This window comes from Cornus florida, unplaced genomic scaffold (assembly GCF_030987335.1).
Source record: "Cornus florida cultivar Cherokee Brave unplaced genomic scaffold, ASM3098733v1 CherokeeBrave_3.0.0_Hap2_Chr05, whole genome shotgun sequence".
Lineage (NCBI taxonomy): Eukaryota > Viridiplantae > Streptophyta > Magnoliopsida > Cornales > Cornaceae > Cornus > Cornus florida.
This window is the reverse complement of record NW_026775575.1, coordinates 103,554,862-103,572,712: the sequence shown is the minus strand read 5'-3', so window position 1 is coordinate 103,572,712 and position 17,851 is coordinate 103,554,862. Positions and strand designations below refer to the sequence as shown.

The window sequence follows — 17,851 nt, the reverse complement described above, 5'->3', positions numbered from 1 at the left end:
TTTGTACACGAACAATGGTAAGATGTGAACCCAAAATTTATGAAGTCCTCTCACTCATTGCACTACATGCAGTCGTCATCCCTCCTTTGTCCTTTATGTGTTCTAGGGTTTGTTATAGTAATACATTTTCCTTGAACGATCCTTCTTTTGCTTGAAAAAGAACACCCCCCACAGTTGACAATGGAGAGAAACAAGAAAAGCAAAAGCACAATACAAAAGTTATTGGTTTGGAATCTCACGGTTGAGCTTTTGGGCAAAGGCAGTACAATGAACATGGCTAAGGGGGCCTGCAATAATACCCAAGTCACCATTGCCATCATTTTAGGTATCAACCATTAAAATGGCAGACCATCAAAGTTGATGGGGATAGAAACAAAAGTCTAAATGATTTTAAATAAATTATAAGATTAATTTGCGAAAAATAGCACTGCTAAAACCACTTTTAACTGCATTAGACCGGGGGAAAAAAAAAAAACCAAGCATTTTTGGACTAAATGTAGGAGAAGATGAAGTTCAGAAAAGCACAAAGGTAGATGATCATAACCCATGCCTTAGTAGGAAAAAAAGTAATGATTCTGAATAACATGATGGTGAACCACACAGGATAAAGCTTTACCTTCACCATAGCTGAGAGCGATGCCAATGTTTACTGGATCCACCTCAAAAGTCAAAAGCATATTTGCCTACTGTTTTGAGTTGACGAGACCCAATCAAGTGATCATTACAAGCTTTCTGCAAATCTATCAATGCAAAATCATGTTTCAGTACATATGATTCTCCAAATATTATGCTCTTCAATTGGTTCTCTTGCCTAAGCATCTTCCCACTTCATGTAATGTGTACAATCGAATACATTCCACATTACTTTTCCATTTGTTGATCATAAAGAGCAAAAGCACACCAGGAACGAAAGGATGATCTGCTTTTCTCCTTTTCATAAAATTTAAACACAACCACTGATGCTGGAACAGCTGGGTTATAAGTTTTTCCAAATCGCTGACAGAAAATTTCAAAAACTCTTCCTGTGCCTACTTAAATCTCCTATCAATGGATGCCGATTCAAGTAAATGCAGATGGGCAAGAAAAATACACTGGCTCTTCATTATTACTCTCTTTGTAACTCAATACCATTTATACATCTCTGTAGTGTATGTTGCATCCACAACTGATGTAAGGATATATTTTTGTTACTTCAACTTCCAGCTCCACTTTTTTATTACAAATAAATAACAGGGAATGTTTCTAGGTGCATATTGTCTATATGGGAGAAAAGCAACATGAGGATCCAGCAATTATCAGGAAATCACACCACAAGACGTTATCAGCCTTGCTTGGAAGGTATGCCATTTGATCAATCCCATTCATTATAAAAATCACTTAATGCTGAGACAAATTTTTGATCATCATGTGTAAAAATATGAATGGAAATTTTCTTGATTCCTATTAATGAAGCAAAGAAGCTGCCAGGAGTTCAATTCTTTACAGCTATAAGCATGGGTTTTCCGGGTTTGCAGCAAGGCTGACAAAGTCTCAATCAGAAGAGATTGCAGGTAGTTTCATTGCCAAAGACAATACTTTGCAAGAAATTGTGCACATAACAGAAGATGCTAAATATTTTCAGGCACTATAATTATTGTCCACCCATGAATTTCAGACTTCCCTGGCGTTGTCCAAGTGTTCCCAAATCGCATTCACAAGCTCCATACAACCCGAAGCTGGGATTTTCTTGGACTTGGTCATCATTCTCCAAAAAAAAAATTAACAAAGAGCAATGAGGGTGAAGGAACGATCATTGGTGTGATAGATTCAGGTGATCTATGAGCTTATAAAATTCTGTTCTTCATTCAAAAATATATTTATTTAACTTGAATATCCAAAACTGTGCAGGAGTCTGGCCTGAGTCTGAAAGTTTCAAAGACGAAGACATGGGTCCAATTCCGTCATATTGGAAAGGTATTTGCCAGAATGGAGAGCGCTTCAACTACACCAACTGCAATAACAAACTGATTGGAGCTCGCTGGTTCATAAAAGGTCTTATCAATCAACTCAAAATGCCCATCAACAAAATTGGTAGCATTGAGTTCCTCTCACCAAGGGATGGAATGGGTCATGGTACTCATACAGCTTCAACGGCAGCAGGCAGATTTGTAGATAAAGCAAGTTATAGAGGACTAGCTGCAGGTACAGCCAGAGGAGGTGCACCGCTTGCTCACTTGGCAATCTACAAGGCTTGCTGGGACATTGAGTATGTAGGATGCACAGACGCTGACATACTAAAGGCATTTGATGAAGCTATACATGATGGAGTGGACATCCTATCTATGTCACTTGGCCATGCCATTCCCTTATTTTCCTATGTTGATCAACGTGACTCAATGGCAATCGGTTCCTTCCATGCAATTACAAAGGGGATTACTGTGGTTTGTTCCGGAGGAAATAATGGCCCTATCTCAGGGACAATTGAGAATGCTGCACCCTGGCTCATCACGGTGGTGGCCACCACCATTGACAGGGCCTTCCCAACAGCCATGACACTTGGAAACAACCGCACTCTTAATGTAAAATATGTGGTTCCAAAAATCAAATCAAGAAAAAATTGGCAATTATCTAAGTTCAATAGTCTTGTTTTTTGCAGGGCCAATCTCTTGATACAGGAAAACACACTAATGGATTTATCAGCCTAGTATACTCAGAACGCATAGCTGTGGACTCTACAGATTATTCAGCGTGAGATTCATTTTCTCTCTCTTTTTCTTCCTTTTTTCTTTTTCTTTTTCCGAGTGTTCCTTTTTATACTGTCTCCACCTACCTCAGATGTGTTGTATTTTTCATATACTGTCTAGCAAGGATTGCCAGTTTGGAAGTCTCAATAAAACATTAGCAGCTGGAAAAGTTGTCCTCTGTTTCTCAATTCCAGATAGACCGGATATTTTTTCTGCGTCAACTGCTGTGGCTAAAGCAGGAGGTGTTGCACTCATATATGCACAGTTGCACGATAACCAGATTGACACATGTGATGTAATCCCTTGCATTAAAGTAGATTATGAAGTAGGAACACAACTACTATCCTACATCAGAAAAGCAAGGTAAGGAGATTCTAACATTTTAATTACATGAAGAGGAGAATGCTTAAGAAAATTAACTGTCAACACTTTTTGCGAAGGTCTCCAACAGTGAAGCTGAGTTTTCCCAAGACTGCCATTGGGGGAATGGCATCTCCACAAGTTGCGTACTTCTCATCAAGAGGACCTAGTTCCATGTCTCCATCTGTATTAAAGGTATGAAAAATAATTCAAAGCCCTATGTTATGATTCAAAAGCTCCTTTTCAATGACGATAGCTCTGTCTATTGATTGAATAGAAAAAAGTTGGCGACCATGTTGGACATTTGAATGATATGTTCAAATTAGAGAACAATTAAAAAGACGCTAATATGATAGATGGCTGATGCATAAACACATCTTCTGATAATTGGTATTTGCAAGATAAGGCAGTGTTAAAAAGTATTTAGTTTAGCATCGCGCTCTACAGATAAAGTTAAGTCAAACAATTGAAAGTATTCACAACAAAATAAATGATTGAATCATAGATTAAAAAAAATACTCTATATATATGATCAAACAATCATGTCAGAAGCTGCATCATTTAGAACACAAATGTTTCATCTACATTTTTAAGAACAAATTTATATCATACACATAAAAGAAAAAAGTGAAGCTCAATTTGGACACAAAGTTGATCCCACACGCTAGAGGAAGGAAAAGGAAAATGCAAGGATGAGATGAAATGAACAGAACTATTTAAAAGAAATACTAACAAAACAAACTCAAGGTATTAAAAAATTTAAGTATCTGTAATATAGTGCTTTATACTGCATATTCCAAAAAAAAAAAAAAAAAAAAAAAATCACATTTCCTACATGTAGTGTTATGTTTCTGACTTCTAAGAGAACCAAATTGAAAGAATTGGGAAATTTACCTCTTTGAATGGATGCCTTCCTTCTGTCCTCCCGCAGCGATGTAGAGTCTATTGCTTCTCTGCAGTTCTTTATTTGTTTAAAATGACATTGTTACCTTATTTGATCACTGGGTTTTGGTTCAATTGAAGCAGCCAGACATAGCAGCACCGGGAGTGAACATCTTAGCTGCATATCCACCAGAGAATACAGAAAACAGTAACGGATATGCAATCCTATCAGGAACTTCAATGGCATGTCCTCACGTGACTGGAATCGCAGCTCTCATAAAATCTGTACACCGAGATTGGTCTCCTGCAGCCATAAGATCAGCCCTTGTCACTACTGGTGAGTCACACATTTAGTAAATATTACACTTCTGCAGACCTTGGCCATCCGAAATAAGTGTGAATCCATTCAACCTGCAGCATCACAAACAGGAACAGATGGAACGGACATAACTGAGCAGGGCTCTACTCGCAAGGCAGCTGATCCATTTGACATTGGCGGTGGGCATGTCAATCCCAACAGAGCAGTAAATCCAGGGCTAATATACAATATCAGCACACAAGACTACATTCAGTTCCTTTGCTCCATGGGCTACAGCAACATATCTATTACCAGATTAACAAAGACCACAACCAATTGCATGAAAAACAACTACTTTAGGTTGAACCTTAACCTGCCTTCTATCACCATTCCGAACCTTAAAAAGATAGTGACAGTCTTGAGAAGTGTGACAAATGTGGGACACACTAATTCAGTGTACAAAGCCATAACACAGGCTCCATATGGTGTTAAAATGGTGGTTGAACCTCAAATTCTGCGTTTCAATTCAACCATCCCAGTTCTTCCTTTTAAAGTTTCCTTCTTCTCAACTCAGAAGATGCAAGGGGGTTACAAATTTGGAAGCCTAATCTGGACAGATGGCGAACATTTCGTAAGGAGTCCCATATCCATACGGGTGATCAAATTTGATTCGTATACAGATGTTTGAAGTGCAGAGCTTCCGGATTCAAAATAATTATATAAAAACATGGATTGGGAAAATCAGCATTAATAATTGGAATTTTAAAGAATGTTCTGATGGAGAAAGCTAGTTCAATGTCACTATAAAATGCTTACATTATTATTTCGCATTCATATTCAATTAGCTTTCTTTGCAGAAAATTTTGGAATCAGACACAAGCTTGTTTATTGAGTGAAAAAAAGGGTAATTTCAATTTTATTCTGTATTTCTATCAGTTTGTATCCTTGGGTACTTCAATCGCCATGTTTCATCACCTCCTACACAATCATAAAAACAGCACATTGAGCATAACTCAGATTAAAATTTTAACAAAAATGTCAGTTGTCAGTTGTTAAAATTGTATCACCACCAATATTAAACAAAAATGTGCTCTTAATTAAAGAAAAAAAAGAAAGGAGAAGCACGGCTAACTATCCAAACTATAATGAATGAGCCATTTAAGTTGTCTACTTTTGATTTGAATTACAGGCACGCATGTAACAGAATGCTTATAGACCGTAGGACTAAGAACTACTGAAAAAAAAAAATGAAAAAAAATAAAAAAATAAAACAGTGGTTACTCAAAATAACAAAGTACCAACAATGAAAATTGACATTGAAATGATGAGAAAAGCTAGAGCAAATTATAGGTTATCATTAAACAAGAAAATATATATATATATTATAGAATTTTAACTATCCATAATGCAATCAAACCTCCTAGCAGCAAATACTTCACAGTCGAGAGATATTCAGAAAAGCTACTATCGACTAATGTCGGTTTTGTGCTAGGCCTTAGATGAGTAAACAACCTTTTGAAATGTCATTTGACTCCATGTAAATGTAAAATGGAACCAATAAGTCCATGTACTTGTAATTTTCCCACATATATAATTATTGGAGGAGATTATGGCCCAAAGGCCAGAAGAAAGACAGACATGTCCATTGGAGAGTCCAGCAAGTATTGGGCTGATCCAATTGCTTGGCATATTGGGTGACGTGGCAAACAACTAGCCGGTGTAGATTTGAAAGCTTTTGCGCTCTTAAGATAGCCGTTCATTTATATTCAATCGATGGCCAAAACAACAGATATCCAATTCACGCGGATCCACCCTGTGAACCGTCGATAACATTTCATCCAACGGCCAATGTTATTCTCACTGAAGGGAGCGCCAAAGCAAAATTTCAAGCTCACGCCTATATAATCGGAACCCCCAAAACCAATTCCAGTCATCAGTGAATCAAATCCACAAATTGAAGAGAAAGGAAAGTAGTTCATAAATTAGGGTTTCTTTTTTTCATTTTAGAGAGAGAAAATGTCAGGAAGAGGAAAAGGAGGGAAGGGTCTGGGAAAGGGAGGGGCGAAGAGGCACAGAAAGGTTCTGAGAGACAACATTCAGGGCATTACAAAGCCCGCCATTCGCCGACTGGCTCGCAGAGGTGGTGTGAAGCGAATCAGTGGCCTCATCTACGAGGAGACCAGAGGGGTTCTCAAGATCTTCCTCGAAAATGTCATTCGCGATGCGGTGACCTACACTGAGCATGCTCGCAGGAAGACTGTGACCGCCATGGACGTTGTTTATGCCCTCAAGAGACAGGGTCGTACTCTCTATGGGTTCGGTGGTTGATTTGTGGAAGCACTCAGTAGGTTTACCTTTTTGTTGGGTTAGGGCTTTGTTTTGTGATTCGTTTTTAGCCCGTTTCTTATTTTTGTTTTAGATTGTTTTTGGTTAGGTTTTGAATCATTGAATATGGTTCTTGCTTGGTGGTTGGATGATATGTAAGCTATGGATTGTCAAATATGAATTGACTGGTAATTGTTAAATTATTACTTTGGTGATGTTGATTAGTGTGCCTAATTATGTTCAATTTGAGTTTTTGGTTCATCATTTGTCGGCCAGTTAATGTCATGCAAGTGTTAATCCCTAAAATCTTTTTGTTATATTTTGTTTGGGTGAACCCAATAGTAATTGCAAAAGATGATTAATGTATTTGGTTGTGAGTACTAAGAGATCTCTAGACACTGTTTAATTACTGGAGTTCAGTGGGATCTAGTTACCTGAGGGCCTGATTAAATTGAAATCCGTTTATTTTTCAGCTCTTCTATGAAAACATTTTAGTTAAATTTGCCATTTATGAGCCAATCTGTGCCAGCTCCTATCATAAAATATGATGTCAGGAGAGGATAAGCTAAACGTTTCTAGGCTAGTCCAATAAAGTTGCTTGTGATTAATGTACATGCATTATATCTGCACTATGTGAATTTGGGAAGTTATTCTTTGAAAATTTGATGTTTACGCACATTGAACAGGAAAATAACTGATGAAATTATTAATTTACTTTCAGATTGAATACAAAGAGGAATCTCAGAAATTACTCTCTCAGGTCTATTTCTTAGAGCCAAACCAGCTAAGTGATGAGCAACACCGTTATATCATCCACCACAGTAGCTAGCAGCTCAGTGGAAGGAATTTGTTTCTTTGACAGATTTAAACGACTGCTTCAGCATCACTCTCCAAAATTACCTAACTCAAGGTAATCACTTTTGCTATCAATAATTGAAAAAAAAAAAAAGAAAAAAAAAAAGGGTAAGCAGTTTTTCTATCATTGGATCAACAATTGAGGTATGCAGGGTCATTACTGAATCTGTTTTGTGGTAATTGCATTTTGTCATTTTTATGTTTTTTGTTGAGAGATTGAAGTCTAACTTAATTCCATTGGATATTATCACCAAACAAGTAAACACCTATCCCTCATCCATGAATCTTCACACCTTTCATCTCTCCCTTTGCTGCTAAAAGAAGCGATATACATAAAAGGGCAAGTCACTTGACTCTCATCCACCCAACTATCTAGACACTCTCTGTGGAATACATGACAACAGTTTGACAGCTCTCTAATCTCGTTGCTCAACTCAAATCCAGCCAAACATACAACACAATTTGTACCTTCTCCTACTGGCATATTGAGCCTTTTGAGATACTTATGATAACTTACTACCGGATGCCTTTTCTTGATTGTTGCTATGTTAATATGTATTAGTACTGGGATTAATGAGGGAGATGGTCAATTCATTGCAATAACATATCTGTTGGGGTGTAAAGTAGAATAGTCTTGCTCCAATGGATTGAAAACCTATATGAGAGAGTGCCACAATCGACATGAATTGGATATGGTTTAACAAATTTAGTAGTGTTTGATGGCTGTGGATTTTGGCATTCTAATGCAAACACAAGAGTATCCCATGAGTTAGTATGTAGAACTAAAGAGGTGAAGAATATGAGTCGGGTCAAGGAGCATTAGAAGTGGACATGTTTATAGCAGTTTTTTCCCTCTATGTTATAGCAGTTTAGAATATTGTTTAGGGTATTTTTTAATTGAGAAAAATTACAAAAACAGAAATCATTAATATATTATCACTTAATTGTCTACTTAGTGAGAAATTATTAGATGGTCCTGGTTTATTTGACATTTGGTGGACTAATTTAATGAAAACCCTCCGATTATGACACTTTGTAATATATTAATACACTCTTGTGGGGCCATTTTCTCAATCCGAGAGTCTGTATTTAACTACTCCACCAATTGTCAATGGTCCAGGACCATCTAAACCAGATTTTCAAATATGGATTGAATCTGAAGATGTACTTACTGGTAATTGTTAAATGATTACTTGGGTGATATTGATTATTTTGCCTAATTTTTTGACAGTTTTTTTGATGTTCAATTTATGAGGTTTTGAGTTCATCACTCGTCAGCCAGTTAATGCCATCTAATATTTAACCCTTTCACTCTTTTGTGTTATATTTTGTTTCGGTGAACCCAATGGCAATGCAAGTGATGATTAATGTGTTTAGTTGCCTATGTGAGCCAATACTAAGAAATCTCATTTCATAGAACTTATTTAGTGGCCATCTCAAGCCACTGTTTAATTTCCTGAAGTCGAGTGAGATCTAGTTACTGGAGGACCTTATTGAATTGAAATGATTTTATTTCTCAGCTCTTTTATGAAAACACATTTGTTACTGTTGCCATTGACGAGAAAGCATAAGCTAAACATCTCTAGGTTAGTCCAATAAAGTTTCTTGTTTGATCAGTAGACATGCATTGCATGTCTTTACTATGGGAACTTGGAAGTTATTTGGGGGAAATTGATGTTTACACAAGCAAAATAATTGAAGAAAACAATTAATTTAGTTTCAGATTGAATACAAAGAGGAATATCAGAAATAACGACTCACTCAAGTCTATTTCTTAGATCCAAACCAGCTAAGTGATGAGCTACATCATTAGCTTTATGAGTGAAACAAATTGAGAAGCCGCTATTGGAATCAAGCCATCCAAGTATCCAACTATATCATCCACCACAGTAGCTAGCAGCACAGGGGAAGGAATCTGCTTATTGACAGATTCAACTACTGCTTCAGCATCACTCTCTAAAATTACCGCCCTCAAGGTAAGCACTTCTGCCATAGCTGGATCAACAATTGGGGCATGCTGCATGCACGGTCATTACTGAATATGTTTTCTGGTAGTTGCATTCTATCATTTTCATGCTTGTTGATGAGATATTGAAGTCTAATTTAATTCTATTGCAAATCCTCACCAAACAAGTAAACGCTCCTATTTCTCACCCATGGATCTTCACACCTTTCCATATCTTCCTTTGCGGGTAAAAGAAGAGACCTACATAAAGGGCAAGTCACTTGACTCTCATCCACCCTACTATCTAGACACTCTTTGTGGAATACATGAGAACTGTTTGACAGCTCTCTAATCTCATGGCTCAACTCAAATCCATCCAAACAGACAGCACAAGTTGTACCTTCATCTACCTGTATCTTGCACCTTCAGAGATAGTCATGCTAACTTACTAATGGAAGCCTTTTCTTGATTGTTGCTGTGTTAGTGTATTGGTACTGGGATTAACGAGGGACATGGTCGATCCATTGCAAGAACATATCTGGCGGGGTGTGAAGTAGCCAGTGGATTGAATAAACCTAGATGAGAGAGTGCCACAATAGACATGAATTGGATATGGTGTAACAAATTTAATAGTGCTGTGATGGCTGTGGACTTTGGTATTCTAATGCAAACACAAGCGTATCCCATGAGTGAGTATGTAGAACTAAAGAGAGGAAGAAATTGAGTTGGGTTTAGGAGCATTAGAAGTGGGCATGTTTATAGCAGTTTAAAATACTGTCTAGGGTTTTATTTCAGATAGAAAGAAAAATTAGAAAAGACAAATCATTATTATCATTTTATTGTCTACTTAGTATCTAAGTATCTTAACCTTCGAAAAAATACTCAGTAAGCATCTTTATATCCTTGACCAATTTTGTTGCCATTTCCTCCAAAAGTTTTTTAATATGTAGGAATTAAATGTCCCCGTCTTTTATGAATTCTGTTGCTATCTTAGAAAGAACTATTTTGATATTTACAATTAAAAAATTGTGTTCTTTATGGTTGTATCGTATTCTTCAAAATACCATCTCAATATTTTTTCCAGTAAGGTAATCATCACAATATTTTGCAATGAAACTAGTATCAACATATAAAATATATTAAAATTTATTTTGTTTAGCATTGATGTTAATTTCAAGGAAACATGGTTAGGGCTGCTAATTTGAATGTGGTTCCTGCTAAGTAGTTTGATAATTTGCAAGTGTTGGGTTTTCAAATATGGATTGAATGTGAAGATGTACTGACTGGTAATTGTTAGATGATTACTTGGGTGATATTGATTATTTTGCCTAATTTTTTGACAGTTTTTTAATGTTCAATTTATGGGTTTTGGGTTCATCACTCATGAGCCAGCTAATGCCATCTAAGAGTTTATCCCTTCACTCTTTGGTGTTATAATATGTTTTGGTGAACCCAATGACAATGCAAGAGATGATTAATCTATTTGGTTGCCTATGCGAACCAATACTAAGAATCTCATTTCATAGAACTTATTTAGTGGCCATCTCAAGCTACTGTTTATTTTCCTGAAGTGGAGTGAGATCTTACTTGAGGACCTGATTAAATCGAAATGAGTTTATTTATCATCATTTTTATGAAAACATATTTGTTACTTTTGCCATTGATGAGTCAAACAGTGCCAGTACCGACCATAAAATTATAATGTCAGGAGAGCATAAGCTAAACACTCTAGGTTAGTGTAATAAAGTTGATTGTGTGATTCTTTACTCTGGGAACTTGGAAGTTATTTGGTGGAAATTGATGTTTACACAGCAAAATGATTGAAGAAAACTATTAGTTTACTTTGAGATTGAATACAAAGAGGAATCTCAGAAATAAAGACTCACTCAGGTCTATTTTTAGAGCCAAACCATCTAAGTGATGAGCTACACCATGAGCTTTATGAGGGGTGAAACAAACTGGGAAGCCGTTCTTGGAATCCAGTCATCCAACTAGGTCATCCACCACAGTAGCTAGCAGCACAGGGGAAGCAATCTGCTTATTGACATATTTAACAACTGCTTCAGCATCACTTTCCAAAATTACCATCCTCAAGGTAAGCACTTCCGCTATTACTGGATCAACAACTGAGGTATGGATGGTCATTTCTGAATACGTTTTGTGGTAATTGCATTTTATCGTTGATGAGATATTGAAGTCTAACTTAATTCCATTGTGAATCCTCACCATACAAGTAAACGCTCCTCTCCCTTGTCCATGAATCTTCACACCTTTTCATATCTCCCTTTACTGGTAAAAGAAGAGACCTACATAAAGGGCAAGTCACTTGACTCTCATCCACCCAACTATCTAGGCACTCTCTGTGGAATACATGAACACAGTTTGACAGCTCTCTAATCTCATGGCTTAACTCAAATCCATCCAAACAGACAGCACAAGTTGTACCTTCATCTACCTGGATCTTGCAGCTTTTGACATAGTCATGATAACTTACTACCGGAAGCTGTTTCTTGATTGTTGCTGTGTTACTATGTATTGGTACTGGGATTATTGAGGGAGATGGCTGATCCATTGCAAGAACAAATCTGGCGGGGTGTAAAGTAGAATAATCTTGCTCAAATGGATTGAATAAACCTAGATGAGAGAGTGCCACAATAGATATGAATTTTATATGATGTAACAAATTTAATAGTGCTGTGATGGCTATGGATTTTGGCATTCTAACGCAAACACAAGAGAATCCCATGAGTTAGTATGTAGAACTAAAGAGAGGAAGAAAAATTAGAAAATGAGTAGGACGAAGGAGCATTAGAAGTGGACATGTTTATAGAAGTTTTTTTTCCCTCTATGTTTGTAGCAGTTAAGAATATTGTTTAGGATATTTTTTAAGTGAGAAAAACTAGAAAAGACAGAAATCATTAATATATTATCACTTAATTGTCTACTTAGTAAGTATCTTTACATCCTATAGGAATCGTGTTGCTTTCTCCTCCAAAAGTTTTTTAATATTTAGAATTGAATGTCCATGTGCTTTATGAATTCTGTTGCTATCTTAGAAAGAACAGTTTTGATATTTGCAATTAAATATTTGTGTTCTTTATGATTGTATCGTTTTCTTCTAAGAACCATATCAATATTTTTTCCCAGCACGGTAGTCATCACAATATTTTGCAATGAAATTAGCATCAGCATATATAATATATTAAAATTTAACTTGTTTAGCTGGCAGTGACGTTAAATTTGAGGAATCATGATTAGGGCTGCTAATTTGAATAAATTGGCATAGTTGTTTATGTGATAAACAAACAATCGATGTCTCCAAGTGCCTAAAATCATCAGTTGTTAACATAGCTTGGGCGGCTAAAGATCCTGCCTAATTTCATATTAATTGTATCATTTTAGCTACAACATGAAATTGATAACTTGGTGCAGACTCACCTTGTTACTGGCTCAATATATATAGGATTACTATTGCTAATAGCCTGTTCTAGGTAAAAATAAAATAAAAATTGTATAGATTAATAGAACAGTTGCCCTGCACGGCTGAGACCATTAAAATGACATGAGTTGTATGATAATGATGCTGATTCATACTTGTGCCCCGCAACTGGTTTATGTGTTACCGTGGGTTTTTAAGGGGAGTTTAGCTGCTTGTTAATATGGAATTTATACATTAACGTCAAGAATGACTTCCTTTTTCAGCTAGTTTGGACTTAAGTCACACAATCATTCGCAACGGGTGTCGCTCTCACGCTCCGAGCGTACTCTCACTTTCACTCTCTGCACGCGCTCTAGCTCAAGTTCTCACTATTTGTGATTTAATTTTGCCGTTTACGCGTTTCTGCTATCGCTACCACTTTATGTGACTTAGGTTTAGAATGCCAGATTGCCATTATGTGTTAATTTCACATGTTAGGTTTGGACCATCAGATAAATGAGGAGATTATTTATGACTCTGATTGAGATGAATTAGTTGCTTCATATGTTTTAGTTTGGTTCAGAAATAGGTGATCACTGCATATCATCAACAAGAAGTGACAATGATCAGTCTGAAGCTGTTGGGTTTCATGAGGGTAATACCAAAAATGAGGTAGGTAAGGTAGTGAGAAGACATCTTGCTCTAGACCAAGCAGAAATGGCTTCCAATGTACAGGGGTTTTCTGCAATTTGGATGATTTGTGTTTGAATCCAGATTATCTTATGTTGTTAAGTGCTGTTAAATCTTGATATGATGCTATATTTCCTGATTCAATCCCCTCATTTTCTGAGGATTCTACTTTTTTTTCTTCTTCTTATTATTATTATTATTTTTTGTCCTTCCTACTTGAATGAGTTTGATGTTTGGTACTAAGTGGTACAATCTTCTCAATGGGTGTTGCTCTAACGCTCCTTACGCGCTCTTGCTCTTACACTCTGTGCACGTTCTCAATGGCGAATTCAGGAATTGTTAATTTTGGGGGGGGGGGGGCTTAGAGGAAATAGGGTTAGACTTTAGAGGGAGAGAAGGAGTAAGCTCTCTGATTTGTGCAAGATTAGGAATTTACGAGTTCTATGTGCTTCACCTTAGTGATTGTTTAAGGCTTGTTTGGCTTGTGCCTATTTGATTGGGCCAATTGTTTTAAAATTGTGGCTTAGATATTAGGTTTGTTTGTATGAGTTAAAATTGGGAGGCTAATACTACTACAATCGGGCTAAATATACCTATATTAAAAAAAAAATTTTATTTTTTTTAGGGGGGCTCAAGCCCACCCTTGGATCCGCCACTGCACGCTCTTACTCCCATTTTCAATTTGTGTGTCTTAAATTTTGTTGCGCTTTGGCTCTCGAATTCTCTCTGTCCCGTTCCGTTTTATGTGACATACCATAAAGGCTCTTGTTTAATGACTACATCTCCTCACCTTCTGATCATGTTAGCATTGATTCATTTCACATGTCATTTAGTTATGCATTCATGATATTCTGTGGGCAGATAATGCAATAACAATTGTTTGTACCACATTTGAAGGCATGTTGCCAAACTGTTAATCAATACAGTGTGTACTTTGTAGGTCCATCTCAGTTTCATAGGGCTGCTTGAGTATATAGCAGGACATACTGTAGTTATTATGGGCTCGTGTAGGAGGAGTCTTTAGACCATCTGAATCTGGAGACTTTGACAACATTTTCAAGGCCTTGCAGAACCAATTATCACAAAACATGCTTCTTCTTTTTTTCTTTTTCTTTTTTTTCATGTCCTGTTAAAATGCCCTTTCTAAACAGTGGTTTTTGTGTTATACATAATACATCTAAATAATAATAAGAGAGAACATAAAAAACATTTAGGAATTGAGAGAAGAGACATTAGTTGAAGTAATAGAAATAAGAGGAAATGGCAAATGGTGTTAAATTAGAAGTCATTCCAATGCCCTAAGGTGGACATTTGCTTCTTAAATATTCCAAGTCCAAGGGATCTATGCACACCCAAAAAATAAAAAAAAAACAAAAAAAAAACAGAGAAACGGAAATAATTACACTCAGTGGAGAGCTAATCTAGTGCCCAGTCACCACAAAACAGTGTTGGATAATGGATAGGAACAACATACAAGTCAAGTTGTTCACCTGACCTGGTCTTCAGCTAACATTCCTTTCCACCATCCACGGATCACCGCCGTTGCCGCCACCATCACCGCCACCACATCTGAGGAGGTTTAGATTTCCCTCGGGTGGAAGCAACATAGATCTACAGAGAGGGCATGTCACCTGACCCTCATCCACCCAATGGTCCAAGCACTCTCTGTGAAACAGATGACAGCAATTGCACAAAACCCTAATCTCATGGCTGCTCTCAATGCAATCCAAGCACACTGCACACACCTTATTCTCCTCCTCACCTTCTTCTTTGTGTAGACCTAATATTTTCTCCATGAAATGGGCGTATGGCACCACCTGAAGTCTCTTCTTTATGGATGCTGTTACGATGTGGACTGGGATTGGGACTAGAGATGGAGATGAGCCATCTAATATGAGAACATAATTGGTTGGATTTTCCCATGTATAATCTTCATGTTCCGGTGGGTTGTACAGACCCAGATGAGTGAGTGCCATCATAACCATCAATTTTATCTGGCTTAGCATGTTTACCAAGAATGTGATGCTTATGGCCTTTGGCATTTTAATGGCAACACTGAAGAAACTCATCAACTTTTAAGATGTGTGTGTGTGTGTGTGTGAGAGAGAGAGAGAGAGAGAGAGAGAGAGAGGAGAAGGGAGAGAGGCGAAAAGGGGTGCTGAATTTGAATGAGTGGATGGAAATGGAGGAAGAAAAGTATTTGGGGGCATCTGTCTGAGGAATCATGTCAGGGAAGGAAATGGGAAAAAGATAAAGGGCATACATACATATAAAGCAAGGCAATTTGTTTTTTAATTCATGTCTTTATCGGCTGCCATATGTCGCTGCCTTTTATTAATAATAAATTAAGAGTTTTTGGTCCATCATTAATATTAGTTTATTGATGGGGACAATAAGGTCTAGAAATTATTAAAATAGTTGTAATATATAACTAATTTAATTAAAAAACAAAGTTACTGATTATTATCCCATGGACCTGAATTCTCTTTAAGAAGTCTGCACACGGAAACAAAACCCACATATTAGAGGGAACATGGATTACAATTTATTTATTTATTATTATAATGTTTTTTGATAGGCAAGACAATCAAGAGATGTATCTCGTTTATGAATTCTTGTAATTAACCATTGGATTATAAATTGTTTCGAGATCTATGATTCCAGTAAAAAATAAAATAAAAATAAAAGAAACATAATTCTTGTTATAGGAACCTCTTGATATTTTAAGGGACAGGTTATCAAAGAAATAGGTATCACAAGGGTATTTCTGCAAGAGTTCATACTCACCGAGTATTCATGTGATAGGCTCTTAATCCAATAATTGAAGCAAAATTTAAATTAAATGATGGTTTTGGTTTATTAGAGGCATCGAGATTGTTTTTAGTTCGTTGAAACAAAATCCTTTCTTTTTTCAAAATTCTTTGGAATAGAAAGAGAAAACAGGGTATTTAGAAAGATTGTTATAATCCCCTTTCTTCTAGAAGCATCATCTAGAAAGAAAATGTTTTATTTATTTATGAATGCATTCAAACAAAAACGTAATCGCATCACATTAAAGAAAATGATAAAACAAATCCAGCTGATGAACACCACCGATATTGGGAGAACCGGCTTGGATTTAACTCGAGACAACAAGAGAGAGAGAGAGAGAGCTTGTGAAGGGCGGTTGTCTCAATAGCCTTTTCTGGCCAAATGCATCTACTATCAATTTTCTTCTCTTTTTCCCTCGGGGAAATTTCACTTTCATATTTTTGTTGGATGTGGTGGTGCCAGCTGCTAAGTTATATAAAATACAATACTCTTTTAGTTTTTTTTTATTATCTGCTTCATATTAAATATAATACTTTTTTTGTCTCGTTTCGTAAACTGTGACAAAATATAGAGGGAAGGAGTATTGTATATCTACACACTTATTATATACTTCATATATATACACACACACGTATTAGACTATTAATTACTATCCAAAAGAGGATCGGACTGATTTGTTTGGGACGGTCATAACTGTATCAGACATGCCACGGAAAGGCCACTTGCCAATTGTCAGAAGGAATGAAAATTAAACAAATGATACAACATACCATACATATTGATAAATCATGCCGTACTTATAGAATATTTATCAAATAATAATAATAATAATAATAATATTGTACTTATAGAATTATTCTTTCTATTAATTAGGAGATACTATACATCTATTTTATTTTATTTTATTTAAATTGGTTTTTCACATCTTTATACATAATTTTCAATAAAATGTGCAATCATCACTTGGTGATACATTTGTCCATTTGCATTGATCATAATCGAAGATTGTTTTGTTTATGTGATAAGAGCTGTCGAATTATGATGAAAAAAAAAAAAAAATCCATTTTATCATGATATATTGTTTTTCTTTTTATTTATTGTGTATATTTAATTTCACACTATTGTATACCTCATATTTCATATATAAAAAAAGTAGTTCAAAAGTTTTGAATTTAGGATCTCACCAAGTCAACATTTAAAAATGATGTGGTTTGTTGGTAAAGTTCGCTTGAAGATGGTCGGACGTTGTTTATTAGGTGATAAATGTGAGAAAATATTGAGAAGTGTTTTATTAGGTTATAGTAATTGGCATAAGGACAAGCTATATTGTGAAAATGATTGATCCGTTGGTGAAGTGGTTTGGCTGCGACTCGAAGACTATAACGATCTGCACCAAATTGTTGAACTAATTTTCATTTTTGCAATATTATGGCTTTTATGGTATCATAAAAATTAAAAGTTGCACAATTTATGTTTTCTAGTAAAGAGTAATGCTACATATACTGTCGAGTATTTTGTGTAATTTTAATAAATAGTGTTCAATA

At 36.1% G+C, this 17,851-nt stretch overlaps 3 protein-coding genes across 6 annotated transcripts; 2 read left to right on the top strand and 1 right to left on the bottom strand.

Moving 5' to 3' along the window:
- Positions 1-654: 654 nt before the first annotated feature.
- On the top strand, positions 655-5,182 carry LOC132308131 (subtilisin-like protease SBT3.5). Of its 4 annotated transcripts, none has more exons than XM_059806127.1 (10): positions 655-1,170; positions 1,247-1,338; positions 1,453-1,550; positions 1,655-1,810; positions 1,888-2,558; positions 2,621-2,727; positions 2,844-3,086; positions 3,164-3,278; positions 4,107-4,302; positions 4,383-5,182. In XM_059806127.1, the coding sequence occupies exons 1-10, from the start codon at positions 1,048-1,050 to the stop codon at positions 4,949-4,951; spliced, it is 2,370 nt and encodes a 789-aa protein (XP_059662110.1). In that variant the 5' UTR covers positions 655-1,047; the 3' UTR covers positions 4,952-5,182. The 4 variants fall into 4 exon arrangements, with proteins under 4 accessions (XP_059662110.1, XP_059662112.1, XP_059662111.1 ...); XM_059806129.1 differs by having other exon boundaries at positions 659-1,170; positions 2,636-2,727; XM_059806128.1 differs by having other exon boundaries at positions 659-1,170; positions 4,110-4,302.
- A 1,000-nt stretch (positions 5,183-6,182) lies between these two features.
- Positions 6,183-6,803, top strand: LOC132308130 (histone H4). The gene has a single exon (XM_059806126.1). It carries the CDS (start codon positions 6,280-6,282, stop codon positions 6,589-6,591), a length of 312 nt encoding a protein of 103 aa, XP_059662109.1. The 5' UTR covers positions 6,183-6,279; the 3' UTR covers positions 6,592-6,803.
- Positions 6,804-14,998: 8,195 nt separating this feature from the next.
- Positions 14,999-15,472, bottom strand: LOC132309885 (brassinosteroid-responsive RING protein 1-like). Its single transcript, XM_059808146.1, has one exon. The coding sequence runs from the start codon at positions 15,470-15,472 to the stop codon at positions 14,999-15,001; it is 474 nt and encodes a 157-aa protein (XP_059664129.1).
- Positions 15,473-17,851: the final 2,379 nt, after the last annotated feature.

Coding starts and splice junctions, on each gene's coding strand:
- LOC132308131 (XM_059806127.1), top strand. CDS start 1,048: ATGGATGCCGATTCAAGTAAATGCAGATGGGCAAGAAAAATACACTGG. Junction 1,339..1,452: donor TTATCAGCCTTGCTTGGAAG/GTATGCCATTTG, acceptor CTATTAATGAAG/CAAAGAAGCTGCCAGGAGTT. Junction 3,087..3,163: donor TCCTACATCAGAAAAGCAAG/GTAAGGAGATTC, acceptor CTTTTTGCGAAG/GTCTCCAACAGTGAAGCTGA.
- LOC132308130 (XM_059806126.1), top strand. CDS start 6,280: ATGTCAGGAAGAGGAAAAGGAGGGAAGGGTCTGGGAAAGGGAGGGGCG.
- LOC132309885 (XM_059808146.1), bottom strand. CDS start 15,472: ATGGCACTCACTCATCTGGGTCTGTACAACCCACCGGAACATGAAGAT.